Source organism: Gossypium raimondii, chromosome 3 (genome assembly GCF_025698545.1).
Source record: "Gossypium raimondii isolate GPD5lz chromosome 3, ASM2569854v1, whole genome shotgun sequence".
Classification (NCBI taxonomy): Eukaryota; Viridiplantae; Streptophyta; class Magnoliopsida; order Malvales; family Malvaceae; genus Gossypium; species Gossypium raimondii.
In genome coordinates, this window is record NC_068567.1 from 12,730,233 (window position 1) to 12,746,429 (window position 16,197).

Genomic DNA, 16,197 nt, shown 5'->3' on the forward strand with positions numbered 1-16,197 from the left:
TTAAGTCTTTTTTCCCTGTCTGTTTTACTTTTTTAGTGTGGCCTACAGTGTCACGTGTTACTCTTTTAGTGAACCACATGTTCTTTTGTATCACAAATTAACACCATTAGATTAAAGTACCAAAAGACTAGATGAAACAAAAGTACAAATATCAAACAAATTAAAATTACAAGTACCACAAATTTTGTTAAAGTATAAAGAATTTATTTGTCATCATCCTTTATTATTACGCCGTTTGTGTTTTGTTATTTTCTTTGTAAATTTATAGGGTTGAGATAATGACAAAAAACCCATGTAGTTTAACAAAATTTTCAATGTGATAATTATAGTTTTAATTTGTCCAATGTGATAGCTATACTTTTATTCCATCTATCAATTCAGTACCTCACTTAAATGGTGTTAATGCCTGACCTAAATTGACAAGTGTACCACTAAAGGAGTGTCATGTGGCAATACAAGCCAGAGAAAAAAGCTGAATAGAAAAGAAATACGGACTTGAATTAAATTTTCCCTTTTATTTTTAAGCTCAAATTTATTAAAGAAGGATAAATAAAATATATATGTTGTAATAAAATAACGTGTTTCCATCTAATTTAAATCCTTTTATTTTTTTAATTTTCATAATTAAAATACGTAAAGAAATTAATTCATTTAATTAATTAATTTTACATTTTAACTTTTAATTAAAATAATCTTCTTTCCCAAATAAAATACATTAAGAGATGTCCCCTTCGGTCATTGGCACTACCATCGCTGCTACCTTTTACGGTGATCGAAGGCCACTGTAAGGTTGCTTTCCTTTACCCTAGATCTTCCAAAACCAATCTAAAGAAAAAAATTGAAAACTTTTCAACTTCTTTTGACCCAATCTTCACTCTACTTTGGCCATCACCGGTCAACCATCAACCGAACAAATCAACATCGATCCAGCATGTTTAACCTTGATAGGAAACAAACCTGAAATCTGAAAGATTAAAGAAAAATAAGGAAAAAATAAGAAGAGAGCAAGCAGATAGACAATACTATAGAAGTTACTATATATTCTTCATATCTTTTCCATCCCTTTACATGTGTAAATATATGGAAAATAATAACAGCAAAATAAAAAAATAACAACAAACTGTACGATAAGATTCCCGTGCACAAAACATGACTTTTATTAATTGGATGCGTATCGTTTCGACTAATCCCTTTCGGCCCAATTGTCTCAACCCAACTGGTTCATGATTTGGTCCATAACAATTACCTCCCCCACGAGAGGATCCTTGTGCTCAAGGATCAAAATAAGGATAAACAAACTTAACTTTCCCAAGTTTCTTAAGTAGCATCCTTGGGGAAGAAGTTTGCCCACTCAACCAAAACCTCTATTGTGGCTGCATTCCCACGCTTCACCATCCGTTGTCAATGATGTGGATAGGTTCTTTGGCCCAAGATCCTTGGTCGTCTACCACTGGAAGAAAGAGTTCCACCAGAGCAGTACCCATATGTTTCTTAAGCTGAGAAATATGAAAGGTAGGGTGGATCCTTAAGCCTTATGGTAGTTGGAGCCTATATGCCACCTTCCCAATTCTATTGACCACCCTGTGAGGTTTGAAAAACTTGAGAGCCAATTTTTGATTCAACACTTTTCGAACAAAATATTGTTTATACGGCTGAAGTTGTAAATAAACCCAGAGATAAAATTTCAGGAGTTGCTTGGCAGCCTTCCAAAATTGCAAACTCCTATCCATAGTAGCCACAAGAGATATCTTAGCTAAGTATGGTGTGTGGAGAGGAGGAGATTGGCCATATAAGGCCTCATATGGAGTACACTGAATAGCCAAGTGAAAAATGGAGCTATACCACCACTCAGCCAAGGGCAACCAGTTGACCCAATCCTGTGGTCTCTAACCCGACATACAACGTAAGTAACCTTCCAAACACCTATTGAACACCTCTGTTTGTCCATCAGTCTCCGGATGGTAAGCCGTGAAAAGGTGGAGCTTTGTACCTACTTTTTTGAAGAAATCCTGCTAAAATTGGCTGACAAAAATCTTGTCCCTATCAGAGATAATAGAATCAGGTATGCCATGTAATTTGTACATGTTATCTAGGAGCACTTGAGCTAAAGTGATAGTAGAGTAAGGAAGGGATAAAGCCATGAAATGCACATGCTTGGTAAGATGGTCTACTACAACTAGAATAACATTTTTTTCTTTGGAACAAGGCAACCCTTCAATGAAATCCATAGCAATGGAAGACCAAGCTCTTTCAAGAATTGGTAAGGGCTGTAACAGACCTGGAGAAGGTATTATTTCTACCTAGTTTCTTTAATAGATGGAGCATTCTCGTATCCCTTGTTTGATGTCCATGGTGAGCCCCTTCTAATACAGCTAACTATTGATTCTCTTGATGGTAGCATGAACCCCTAAATGACCACCAGGAGCACTGTTATGGAACAACTTGAAGAGCTCCTATTTCAAGCTACTTATGTTCCTAACCACGATCTTCCATTTCCTTTAAAGGAACCTGCCATCCCAACTAAACGTTGGATGGGCGTTGTTATGTTGTTATACCTTATCACACATCTTTCATAGTTTGGGATCCACCAAATAATACGCTTGTACGTGGGAACAAAGCTGAGAACTAATGACACTACCGGTAAGTTGGAACAATTGCACATCACACATAACTAACTATCTAGACAATGCATCCACAGTTGCATTCTTTGACCCTTTCCGGTATACTACCTTATAATCATAACAGTCATCTTAGCAACCCATTTTTGTTGAAAGGTGTGACTACCAATTGCTCAGTCAAGAATTTTAAGCTTTGATTGTCCGTACGCATTTTAAAATGTCTCCTTACCAAATAATAATGTCATTTCTTAACCGCTAAAAGAGTAGCTAGCATTTCCTTTTCTTAGGCTAACAAGGCTTGATGTATTATGCCCAATCATTTGCTAAAATAGGCCACTGGTTTGCCTAACTATTGAAGAACAGCTCTTACCTCAAAACTAAAAGCATCCATATCAATACAAAACTCCAACTAGAAGTTGGGAAGAACGAGTACTGGGGTAGCACAAAATGACGTTTTTAACTGCTAAAAAGTGTGAGTAGCTTGTTCGGTCCAATCCTAAGCATTATTTTTGAGCAAATTTGTTAAGGTCATTGCCAAGAGACCATAATCTTTAATGAATCACCTATAGTACCATAAGAGACCCAAGAATCTTCTCAATTCCTTGGTAATGGTAGGTAAAAGCTAATTGGCTACATAAGGCACCTTGGTTTCATCCATGGAAATGGTCCCTTGAGAAATGACATGCCCCAAATACCCACCTTTTTTGTCCCAAAGTAACACTTGCTTCTTCGAACAAAAAGTCTATGGTGTCTCAGAATCAAGAAGACCTCACGAAGATGTGGCAAATGATCACCCCAATTGGTTGAGTAGACCAAAATATCATCAAAGAAAACTAAAATAGTCTTTTATAGCAATTGCTTAAAAATGGAGTTCATCAAACTCTGAAATGTTGAGGGAGCATTAGTGAGGCCAAAGGGAATCACCAAGAACTCATAGTGTCCCTCATGAGTATAAAAGGTTATTTTTAGGATGTTAAATTCAAACATTCTGATTTGATGGTATCCAACTCGTAAATCAAGCTTGGAGAATATATTAGCTTGGCCTAACTCGTCTAAGAGTTCTTCAATGATTGGTATTGGAAACCTGTCTCTCACAATCAACTGGTTGAGTTGTCTATAATCCACACAAAGTCTCTATCCCTCATCTTTTTTCTTGACCATCACCACTGGAAAGGCAAAAAGACTGCAACTATCTCTGATGATACCCACTTGAAGCATCTCCTTGATTAACCTTTCCAACTCAAACTTTTGAACCATGGGGTACCTGTAGGGCCTAAACTTGACAACAGCTCTTTCATCTATTAGAGGAATTCTGTAGTCTTGAAGTAATGGTAGGGGTAGGCCAACAACCTCTTGGTAAATATCTTCAAACTCTCTTAGGAGCAAGTGTAGTTCCTCAGGAGTATCCCCTGATGTAGAAGTTGACAATTGTAATTGGACGTCAATAATCATAAATAATATGTAGGGGTCCATTTCTCCATGAACTATCAAGAGCCACTTGGCAACCTGCCATTCACTCATCACTTCAATGTCTTCAGGTAAGATGCCCTGAATAGTGCATAGGATTCCCTTAGAGGAAAAATGCATGACCATCGAATCAAAGTTCCAAGTAATAGACCCAAGTGAAAGAAGCCATTGGATTCCCAACACCGCATCACACCCCTTTAGTGGAAGGACCATAAAATCTACAACAAAACGAGCCCCTTGTACCTTCCACTCCACATTTTTACAAACCCCCGAGTGATAGTTGATGACCATCATCTACTGTCACCCTCGATTGTTTTTTTAAGTCCACTGGCAAGGCCAACTTAGTGAGCAACTTAGCATCCAAGAAATTATCAGTTCTTCCCAAGTCCACCAGAAAATGGCTTTAACGGTACCCATGCTTACCTTGAATCTCATAGTATGAAGCCCTTGTGATTCTTTAATAGCATGGAGGGACAACACTGGTGTCTATTGTTGGTCAACCTCCCCCACTGAATACTCCCGTTTGTCAGGACACTTTTGTAATTCTTTTGCCTCTTCCTCACCAGGTGATTCCAAAAGTATGTGGTATAGTTGACTTTTGACACACTTGTGACCAACATGGTATTTGGCACCACACCAGAAATAAAGTCTCTTTTGTTTCCTTTCTGCCATCAGTGCAAGACTGATACCTTTCGAGGGCCTCTTAGTCTAGAAAGAGCCTATATGTGGTGAGTACCCCGAATAAACAAAAGATTTTAATGGCGAATAAACAGGGGTTAATGTAGCCCAACACGAGACGAATGGCTTATTCTAGTCAATAACCTTTTCTTGGGAAAAAGTTCCATTATCTCCTTAACCTGCCTAGCAATATGGAGTGCTTCGACTAATGACTAGGGCCTAAACAACTACAGGTACTTATTGACTTTCAATTTTAAATTAGTAATAAAAATATTGAGTACATAAGACTCAGTCAACTGCAGCTAAGTTAGGAGACTTACGAACTGGTCATAGAAATGGTCCACCGAGCCTTTCTGCTTCAGAGTCACCAACTCCACCATTGTATCCCAAAATATACTAGAACCGAAACACTCCTTCAAACTGTGAGCATAAAATGACCATTCTAACATGTGGAGACCCACGTGCCTCTGAGAGGACAAGTGATGCCAATCCAACATTTGACCTTCCAAATGTAACATCACTGTACGCACCTTATCCATTTCAGATATGCCCTCTACCACGAAGTACTGCTCTAACTTGGACCACCATCCCTGATAATCTGAACTATCGAATCGAGGACACTCAGGCCTGTAAGAGCGTTTCTGAACCAGACCAGATCTAGGTATGTGCGAGCTTGGCGAATGAGGGGGATCATCCATAGCATCCTTTGGTGGAAGCCCCGATGAAGGCAACTGTCTATCCAAAGACTGTGGAGTGCCCCAAAAACTACTCTAGCAAGGTGTGTAATTCCAACCGCAGCCCTCATTAAATCCTTGCAACTTGGCATCCCATTTCTCTTCCAGTTGGGATATTTTCCCTTGCATTTTCACCATCTCGTACTGCAGCATCGTCCTGTCTTTCTATCCATGAGTGGTAACCCCATCCCCCGCTATAAGAATGATAAGGCTCTGATACCCTTGATAGGAAACGAACCCAAAATTCGAAAGATTAAAGAAAAATAAGGAAAAAGAAGAAGAAAAGAGTAAGCAGAAAAAGAATACTATAGCAGTTATTGTATATTCTTCATATTCTTCCATCCCCTTACATTTGTAAATATAGGGAAAATAATAATAGAAAAATAATAGAAAGAATAACAAACTATACGATAAGATTTCCATACACAAAACACGTCGTTTTATTAATTGGATGCGCACTGTTTTGACTAATCCCCTTTAGCCCAACTATCTCAACCCAACTGGTTCATGATTTGGTCCATAACAAACCTAGAAAGTAATAAAACACAAACCCATAAATCAATAAAAATGCAAACTCACAAATCAATAGAAACGCAAAATCACAAACCTTGAAGACGAGGAATTTTAGTGGTTCAGTGACCAATCCCAATGGTGAATAGGCGAAGGAGGAGAAGATGGACAACATAAGGCAAACCAAATTTGATCCAACAATGGAGATTGGGGATCAGATGAGAGAAAAATCAAATTTCAAGATTCAATTTGAGCATTTGGACTTGATTTTCCGGGAATCAAAACACACAAAGGTAAAGAGAGGCGTTGGGTTGTCATTTGGAGGTGTCCGTGTCGGAAACGACGCTGGAGTGGTAGTGGTGGCAAGGGTTCCAAAGGAACGTTTGAGAGAAAAAAAATCTCAGTTTTTACTTTTTGAAGTTAAATAATTAAATAGGTATAATTTTTTGGTAATTAAATAAAAAGAAAAGGAAAACTCAGCACATTTTAGGTCACTTAATTGCCTTATTGACAGTGTTGTTTGGTAATTAAATGAAAAGTAAAGGAATAAATTTAAAAAAAGTATAATTGTTTGTAGGTCCCTTATTTTTTGTTAAAGTACAAGGAGATTTGTTGCCATTATCCCTTATAGGTTTGCAACTTACAAGGTCGGCACTGTATCAATATATGTATCGTTATTATTTTTTTATACAAATGCCTAGAATTATCCATTGTCTCTTCTCAACCCTTCAATAAGAGGATAAATGCTCTTCAACGTGCTCGATCTTACGTCCTCCTGCATAGACAACAATGTCAATGCCAACCGAGTTAGGACTCAATCGACATGTATCATTTTTATTCTATATTAGTATGAATCTATATTGATGGATTTTGTTGTATTATTTTTAATTTATTGATAATTTTAAAATATTTTTATATAGATATTTATAAATTAATTTATAATTTATTATTAAATATATATATATTAATATACATGTAAATTTATCTCAATTAGATTCATAAAATATATTTACATACAAATATAAATTTTAAAATGATTTATTAGGTTAAATAATTTAATTGGATAATTTTTAATATTTTAAATAAAATTAATTTAACGTATAAAATGTTACACTAATTGATATAGATCAGTATACACATGTTGAGGGTTATTATTTGATATGTTTCTTTTAATTCTATAACTGCAGTTAAAAATTATCATGTACCTTAATTTTTTGTTTATTTTACTATATATTAAACACATGTCATCACTTTAATTTAATATTGGAATGAAATACGTGAAAATGGCCCCACACACTTAAATTAGCGGCTGAGATTGCAAGAAAAATAGGAATTCTCTAAAATTTTTAATAATTTTCAATATTTATATTTTATTTTTAGAATTATTGTTAACACAAATTTTAAAGATAGCAACTAAAATGTAATCATTCGATAACACTAATGACTGTTTTATAACTTTTAAAGGTTGAATGATGGAAATGTAATTTTAAACAAAATTTAAGAATAATTAATATAAGTTACCCAAAAATAAAAATTGTTAAAGACAATATTCTAACAGGTAGAAGCCTAGTGATCAATACGGTCGATTTGGTGGTTCCGGTGACCCTGTATTAGATACAATGGCAGAATCAGAAATTTTTTTAAACAGAATTAAATTATATATTTTTACGATAATAAAAATATAATTTTATTATTTTTAAAAAATAAATTAAACTTTTATAATTTTATGGGATCAAAATATAATTTTATTATTATTAATTTAAAATGAAAAAATTTCCGTCAAACTCTAGGGAGCCACTGATTAGATGCCTGGCTGCATACATGCTTTAGTGGGTCGCACTATTATAATAGGCCTAAAAGCAGAGGATGCTATCATGTAAATGTAGTTGGGTAAGAGTACAGAAGACAAAAGCTTTGATACCATTTCAACACAGACTTCCTTTTTGCCACTTGTAAATGGAGACTTCTTCAGTGGAACTTTGTTTTATGACGAATGAATTTTGTGGAATTTGATGAGCGGAAAATGTGAGAGCAACTGCAGAATTGTAAGTATTATGAAACGTCTCCGTAAATGAACCGTATTGCACTGCAAATTCTGTCATAATCAATTTCCAACCAAAGAGGCGGCTCCCAAGGCAAAATTAGTAAAACACGCTGTCCTTTTTAAATTAATTATTGATTTAGACTGTTTTTATATTATTTAAGGGTTTTGAAAATCACAAGTTAAATGATAAAAAGCGCGTCTTCCGAAAACCACATTTTCTACCCTCCATCCCATGTTCGAATTTTCTCCTATATTTATCTATCATGTTTCTAATGAATAATTCAAGCATTTTTTTTAAATTTTTTAATTAATAAATATGTTATTTTTATATTTTTAATTAGTATATATTTTTATTTTAATTAACAATTTATTTATTTATATACATAAGATGATCATTATGTTAAATATATTTTATTTTAAAAACATCAACTATTTTTGATATATTTTATTTATATATAATTTTATATGTCAAATATTTATTTTTCACATATATCGTGAATATTGTAAATTCTAATATTATAAAATAATTATTTCAAAAAAATAAACATTTTTATAAAAGATTATATATCAAAAATATATCAAAAAATTAATTGATGTTTTTAAAAATAAAATATATTTGACATAATAATATATAGAAAAATTAGTTGATGTATTTTAAAAATAAATATATTTAATATAATCATATATAAAAATATTTTATTATATAATTACATATTTATTAATTAAAAGCATTAATTATAAATTTAAAAAACTTCAAGCAACGTTCATTAAAAAAACAAACAAATAAGAGAGGGATTCGAATCTGAAACCCAAGGGTAGAAAATGTAATAATTTTAAAAAGTATTCTATAAAGCTTATTTTCCTAAATAATATAAAAAAACGGCTAAATTGGTAATTGTTTCTAAAAATTTTCCTTGTTCACTAATTTTGCCCGGCTCCAAATTATTTTTTATCAGTCCTAGTTTTTCCTCTAGCTTTTCCAAGAAGCTTCGTTATCTCCTCCCCCCACAACATCAGCATGTCACCGTCTGCTGACGGAACCGTCAAATGCGCCTGCCGATCCGCCGATTATGGTCGTTTAAGTTCGGTTGACGGGACTTGCTCGCATTGCGCCGGATCAAAACCTTCGTCAAATTCTTCCTCTGCGCTTGCTTTTGGTACGGTTCCGTTAACGCAGTCGGAGAAGTTGCGGAGATTCATTGTCGCCTCAGCTAAAGGTTTCTCGATCGGGGCTGGCCTTAGAGGTGGATTAGCTCTCTTCTCGATTATAGCACGGTTACGGCACAAAAAATCAAGGTAACTAATTGTTATACAAATAAATTTGATGATTTCATGTTAATTTGCTTTATTTATAGTTATATACTACTAAGGCAATAATTATGATTGTAGGAAAGTTGAGTCGTTTTCTGATAAAGAAGCGATTGTTGTGGGGATCAAAGAGACTATTAGATACGGTCTTTTCCTTGGTACTTTTTCGGGTACATTTGTTTCTGTAGATGAAATTATTGTTGCTCTCGGGGGACATCACAGGCAATGATCTTCTTAACCTTAATTTTCCTCATTCAAACAAAGGAACTTATTATTAACTTGCGTTTGATTTATTTGAATTGTTGAATTTCTATTCAGGACTGCAAAGTGGAGGGCGTTAATAGCGGGACTTGTTGCAGGTCCTTCCATGCTTCTTACTGGACCTAGTGAACAACATACGAGTTTGGCCATATACATACTCATGCGAGCTGCCGTATTGGCGTCACGCTGCGGAATGAAGAGTAAACGATTTGGGAAGCTTTGTAAACCTCTTACATGGAAGCATGGTGACATATTCCTTATGTGTCTCTCTTCTTCGCAAATTTTGTAGGTTCCTTTAGTTAAGTTGTCTTGGTTGTTGGCTTAGTTTTTTGCTATTAATTAAACTTTATTGCAATTCTTCTTAATGAATCTCGGTCATTATTGAATTTACCACATGGACTAAATGACCAAGTCTACTGGGATTCCCGTCTCCTGGATTAAGTTACCAATCTCTAAACTATCCTGTTTGGAAAATTTAAGAGAAAACAAAGTGTTGTAGTGTATAATTTTGGAGGCATTCTGAAAATTATCTGACTATATTAGAATTGATTCATGACTGGAAAGTCTGATCAGCATGCCTAGGGACTTTGTTGTTCATTTTTCTGCGTCTTTTTTATCATTCCACCTGTTAAAGTTGGCAATCAAAATTGAAAATGTTCGTCTTTTCATCTCCAATTTTTAAAGTTCATTGAATCTTAGGCTTCATAGCATGAACTCAGATACTTATCTCTAAAAAAGATGGTCAGAACCCAAATATGTGAAAAGAAAGTGGGAAAATGTTTGCTTGAATGAAGGTAAGTGCTAATTAAATGTTTTTGGGCATCATTTGAAAAGGAACTGTTTGGCTTTACAAGTTGTACAAGTAATAGCATCCAAAAACACTATCTCAGGAAATTTTTTTCTGTAATTTTCCTAAGAAGATGATGGCTGTACATTTATTATTTTTCTCGGGTGTAATCTTTTAAGTGGAAGCATTTATGTTTTCAGGTCCTCTTACCTTTTGAAGCCAGAGAGTTTTCCCCCTTCGTATAGGTCATTTCTCAATAAACATGTTGGAAAGGATCAGGTCATCCTGCAAGGCGTTAAAGAGCATGCAAGTGGCCTTCCATACACTAATTTGGAAGCAATAGAGAAATTTTATAAGGCAAAAGGAGCAGACGTTAAATTAGATCCAAATATGAAAATCCCATGTTCGGTATGATCCTTCTTTCTCCTTTTCTGTTGTTCTGCTGAGTAGCAATAATGTCTATACTTTGTTCATAGTGTACAGCACTCTACCAATAGGCTATATGGTTATTGGCAGTATGCATTCTTGTTTAATTGCATTTCTTTCTTCCTTTGGAACAAAAACAATAATAACAAATCATTTTCCCTCTACATAGCATCCATGTTATTAACAAGGCTTCGCTGTTGTGCTTTAATTATTTAGGACCATATCTTGAGTAAGATCATTAAAGGCTAGTGCTTCACTTTCCATCCCTGACAGTTTGTCTTTATGAATATCAAGTTAGATGCCTGTTAAAAAGAATAATTTGCAAGAATTGAAGAAAGCTAAGTATTAAGGTTTAGGTTCAGAAAAGTAATGTGAAGTGACATTCAGCTTTTCATTTCTTTGTTCCTTTTATATCTCATAAAGCTCATTTTTTGGCCAAAAACTCTCATTAATGCTGCTTTATTAGCAATTACGAAAAGGAAGTACGAAATTGGAATTAGGGGAGAGTATGAAAATATTTGAAAACATAAGCAATAGAACATGAATGTGCAACTTTGCATTTTTTTTTTTGCTCCTTGACTTTAGTTGGTCTGTTTTTCCGCCTGACACTGCCTTCCAACTTCTACAAATTTGAGAACCTGATCATTTATTATTGTTGTTTGAAATATGTGTTGACTCATAAATGTAAAAGCACATAGTTAATGCATTTTTGACAGTTTAATAATCATGTAGTTATAATCCGGAGTTCTCCATTCCAAAATCTATATATTGCACTTCATCATCCTTGCAGTCTCCGAAATCCTTGAGAGCAGATCTCTTTTGCAATTGTTCTCATTGCCATAAGATGCTCAGAGTGCTCATATAAGCAATTTGCTTGACTGCTGAAACAAACTAGATTCTCTTGCAGGAATTGTTTTGTCTGTGATTTCTGTTAAATTACCGAAATGACTTTAGAAAGTTCACAACAGACTTTGAATTCAAGCACTGCTAAGGCTTGAAGTTTTCTTTGCAAAAGTATGTTGTTACTTTTGATAATTGTGCTTAAACCCTTGAGCTTTTTGCAGATGATACACGGGAATCAAGCATGCAGTTCACATGTTTTTACTTTTTTTAGTGAAGCATATAAAAGATCATTACCGGTCTATCTTCCAGTTTATTTGATTCCTACACTAATAGTTCATCGTCAAGGCCTCCTAAAAAGGTAAAGTAGTTAGCTCAAAATTTGGTGCACTATTCTCTTACCATTTGGCTGCTTCATTTTTTTCTTATATTATAAATATAATTTTTTTTTTTTTAAAAGTTCGTTAACTTTAAATGTTGGTTTACATTATTCCCTCCACTTCAGGCCCTCCGTTACCACAGTATCTAAGTTCCACTTTATAATTTGATATGAGATTTGAGCATGTTAAATGATATGGTTGCTATAATTTTTGGTATGCTTGTTAAAATTTTGCTTCATAGCGATTTGTTTAACAACGGATTATATGAATTATACGTCTAATTAGGTTTTAAGCACCTCATGATTTGAACATCAGAAAGATCCTCATTAGAGGTTCTTCTTTTATCCATTTCTAGTATAAAACTTCTGCTAGTATTTTGCTTTCTTTCCGTCCTCCCTGGCTCCAAGTTATTATTATTGTCTAACATAATTCTTGACTTTAATACAGGCCTTACACAATATTAGGGAAGAGTCTTCTTGGTACAGCCAGATCAAGCTTATTTTTGTCTGCCTATACCGCATCTGCTTGGTTAGTGTATTATATTATTTCAATCATGTCATGCATTGTTTTCATAGATTGTCTATTTGTTCCCCAAGATCAGAAGTTCTTAACGTATTTCAACTTCAATTTTAGGATTCTCCCATTTTAAACTTTTCCTGATATAACCGTCATTTAGATTTGGTGTTTCCATTAAAGTAACTAAAACATAGTTATTGTTGGTCAAAATTCTGCATTCAACCTTTCCTTTCTTTCTTACTTTGATTGTTCTTACGAAGATCAGTATCTCATACTGGTCAACTATATTATATTAGTCAGTGATGAGCAATCATTTTTACGTGCATAATCACATGCCATTTATGACTAGTAAATTTTCATACCTTTATTATTGGTTCTATGCTTCTATTATGGCGGTTCACTTTGAATGTCTTCTTTTGTTTCAATGCTCAGTTTGATTGTTGGGGCATCAGGATTGTTGGTTTCGAAGCTGCTAGTAATTACTTATCATAATTTCCTGCAAAATACTTGAAAGAAAAACCAAGGGAGAATCATTAGTTTTGTCTAATGTTTGCAGGATAAAGCAAGCTTTGAATAGGATAATATGCTTGTCTAACATCTTCATTGTCAAATTAAAAATGCAATAAAATCATTGTTTTAGAAAGATGTTTGGCATTCAATAGAAATGAGGGAATGATATTATCTTGAATGAGTCACCTAGATGGGAAAGAATACAATGTGATTATACAAAACAAGATTGGTGAGATGCTTAAATGGAAAGAGCAAGAATTTCTTTCTCTCTGTCTTGTCTGTATTTTACAGAACATCAACTATATCAAGTTTAGAGATTCAACATTGGTGTATGACATTGAATGTACTAGATAGGTTTTATTTTCTTTATGATGCTGTCGACTTTGTAGCATATTGCTGAATCGAATTTATTTGTGACTTGAGTTATTACGATGTGCTTCGTCTAAAATAGACGGACCTTTGTCATTGGGCTAACACCAGTAACTTCCAAACAGGATGTGGACTTGCATGGTGAATAGATTTTGGGGAAAATGTGACATACCAATTGTAGCAATGGGAACGGTAAATAACTCTTACCATTTTATCAGTGTTCTCTGATTGTTCCTTACTTAGCATGTCTCATTGGGCAGTTCCCAACGGGTCTGGCATTGGCAATTGAGAAGAAAAGTAGGCGGATCGAGATATCACTCTACTGCGTTGCACGAGCCATAGAGAGCTTGTTTACATGCATGGCAGATGTTGGGTATTTGCCGAAGTCAATGAATCTGAAGAGGGCTGATGTGGTAATATTTAGCTTGTCAACAGCGATAATAATGCACTGCTACGCACAGGAGAGGGAAGTGTTCCGTTCCAAGTACTTAAGTGTTCTTGATTGGGTCTTTGGTGTGCCCCCTCCCCCATGTGAAACTCCTCCCTGCAAAAACAGATGAGCAGTTCGCAGGGCTTTGGACTCAGGTATTTGCTGGCAGCCACCGAAGTGTTCGTCTTACGACTCTAATTGCATGTTGGGGCTAAAGGCTTGAATCCAAGCCCTGGTGCGGAAAGTCCTCGAATTCATGTATTCTTCTCTTGGGTCTGCACGGGTGTGCTGTGGGACTTGTACTAAATATAGCAATGCATTTTGAATGAGATTCCAAGAGCCTTTGATTCGGAGCTCATTTAGCTAATCAAATCCTAAATCATATTATGAGAACTGCACAATCTGATATCAAACAAAAACTGAAAGAAAAAAAGAAAACCTCGATTCTCATTCGGAGTTCCCTCGTTGATGTTTCCAGTCTCGGCAGAAGCAAGAACACCTTCTTCCAGATGAAGTTCCAAGAAAGAAAGGTGAAACATTTTTTGAAAGCTCCAAATCCGATGACTTCAGAAGGTAGAGTTATCCCCATTATCGTTGAAGCATCAGAAAACACTTTCCGATGGATCTTGGAAAATAAGTTGGTGAGAAAATGAATGATTGATTTACCTAAAATAGAGTAACAACAATGCATGAGATTTGATTGATGCTCGGCTTCTTTATAGGAGTTTTGTTGAAGGACGCAACCTTGTAATTTGATTCCATGTTATTAACGATATGATCACCATGTGATTTTTATCTTTTTCGTTCAGGAATTTTGTGTTGAAGGATCAAATATGTCATGCACCTTTTAGGGGTCATTTTGCAAATTCGGGTTTAAGTGAATTATTTGCTATAGGGTGTGAGAAATGTTGTATTTATTTATATATTTAATTTTACTATTTTTTACGACATAAACATTTGTCAAATTTTGTTATTCAAATAGCACTTTTTCCTTTTAAAAAAGAAGGGTAAACTACACTAAGGTCACTAAATTTTTGGTAAGTTTTACGTTTTGGCCACTTAAAAAAGTTTCAAAATGATCACCAAACCATTCAAAAGTTTTTATTTAAATCATTGACTTGTTAAGGTTTTTTTAATGTCCGGCTAGCGAGCTCCAAGCAATGATTTGATGATCAGTACAGTAGATCAGTACCCATCAACGAATAGGAGAACATACGTTAGATCAAAGTCGACCGAACGGTCAGTGTAGGGGATCAGAGAAGAAAGTTGTTTGGGTTTTTTTATTTGTAAATTCATGACATTCAAAGTTATTTCATGAAAAAAATTGAACTATAGAAAAGAAGGGGAATGAGAGTTTTCTTTTTAGTGCAAGCAGTGCAAATAAAGAATGCCATATAACGATAATTTTAACAATTCAATGACTTAAATGAAATCTTTCGAATAATTTAGTGATTATTTTATAACTTTTGAAGTAGAATAACTAAAATGTAAATTTACTAATAATTCAAGAATGAACTTTGAGTACAATTTACCTTAAAATTCACACATGAAAGTTTTAAACACCACATTTTTAGTCTAAACTAAAAAATATAATAAGGTTTAAGAAAATATATATATATATATATATATATTAAGTTTCAATTTAGAAAATGTACTACAAAAAAGAAACATGAAAAATCATTCTTCCATGGAATAGATGCCTTGAGTTTTATGTATTAAACTTTTAATTTATGTTGTTCTTCACTTGTATTGTAATTATGGGTGAGAAATCAATTCTTTAATCACAAGGTGTGGTGGTTGTTCACTTCATCCCTTAATCATATGCTTGGGAGTTCAATCTCCTCTCATGGAAATGGAGCACGTCTCCTGACTAATCATTTATCTCATTGGAGAATGCCCAGGACTACTATCGATAGTTGATTAATATACAAATAAAAAAAAAAGTAAGATGAATGAGTTTGAAAGTTAATGTACTATTAAAAAAAATGTAATTACTTTAAAAATGGTCATAAAACGCGAGGAGAAAGATACTTTGAAAAGTAATTACTTTTACTTTCTCTTGCTAGCGAAGTGAGGCAAATTGTTGACAAATATATAAAAGATATAATAGAAGAATGACGGATACACCTTCCCGTAGCATTCCAACTAATACGGATGGAGACAGCAAATAGCCAGACCTACTCAACACTCCGGAATATTGGAGAAATGCTGCAGAGGCAATGGGCATATATCAAGAGAATGCAATATTGTAACTGATCTCATAGCAAAGCAGCGACAGCTTCAACTGATCCTATTTTACAAGATTTATAAATACTAGGA

At 34.4% G+C, this 16,197-nt stretch overlaps 1 protein-coding gene and 1 long non-coding RNA gene across 2 annotated transcripts; one reads left to right on the forward strand and one right to left on the reverse strand.

The window, feature by feature from the left end:
• Positions 1 to 8,961: 8,961 nt before the first annotated feature.
• Positions 8,962 to 14,271, forward strand: LOC105797220 (uncharacterized). Its single transcript, XM_012627168.2, has 8 exons — positions 8,962 to 9,347; positions 9,441 to 9,581; positions 9,678 to 9,905; positions 10,608 to 10,815; positions 11,898 to 12,034; positions 12,501 to 12,581; positions 13,574 to 13,640; positions 13,709 to 14,271. Exons 1-8 carry the CDS (start codon positions 9,070 to 9,072, stop codon positions 14,006 to 14,008), a joined length of 1,440 nt encoding a protein of 479 aa, XP_012482622.1. The 5' UTR covers positions 8,962 to 9,069; the 3' UTR covers positions 14,009 to 14,271.
• Positions 11,237 to 13,795, reverse strand: LOC105797222 (uncharacterized). The gene is made up of 3 exons (XR_001134700.2): positions 13,656 to 13,795; positions 12,932 to 13,075; positions 11,237 to 11,761 (listed from the first exon to the last, which is right to left on the reverse strand). It is a non-coding gene; the product is annotated as an uncharacterized LOC105797222 (long non-coding RNA).
• Positions 14,272 to 16,197: the final 1,926 nt, after the last annotated feature.

Excerpts from the sequence above, each read along its gene's own strand:
- LOC105797220 (XM_012627168.2), top strand. The coding sequence starts at position 9,070 with ATGTCACCGTCTGCTGACGGAACCGTCAAATGCGCCTGCCGATCCGCC. Across the intron at positions 9,906-10,607 it reads CTCTCTTCTTCGCAAATTTT|GTCCTCTTACCTTTTGAAGC; the intron begins GTAGGTTCCTTT and ends TTATGTTTTCAG. Across the intron at positions 12,582-13,573 it reads GCCTATACCGCATCTGCTTG|GATGTGGACTTGCATGGTGA; the intron begins GTTAGTGTATTA and ends ACTTCCAAACAG.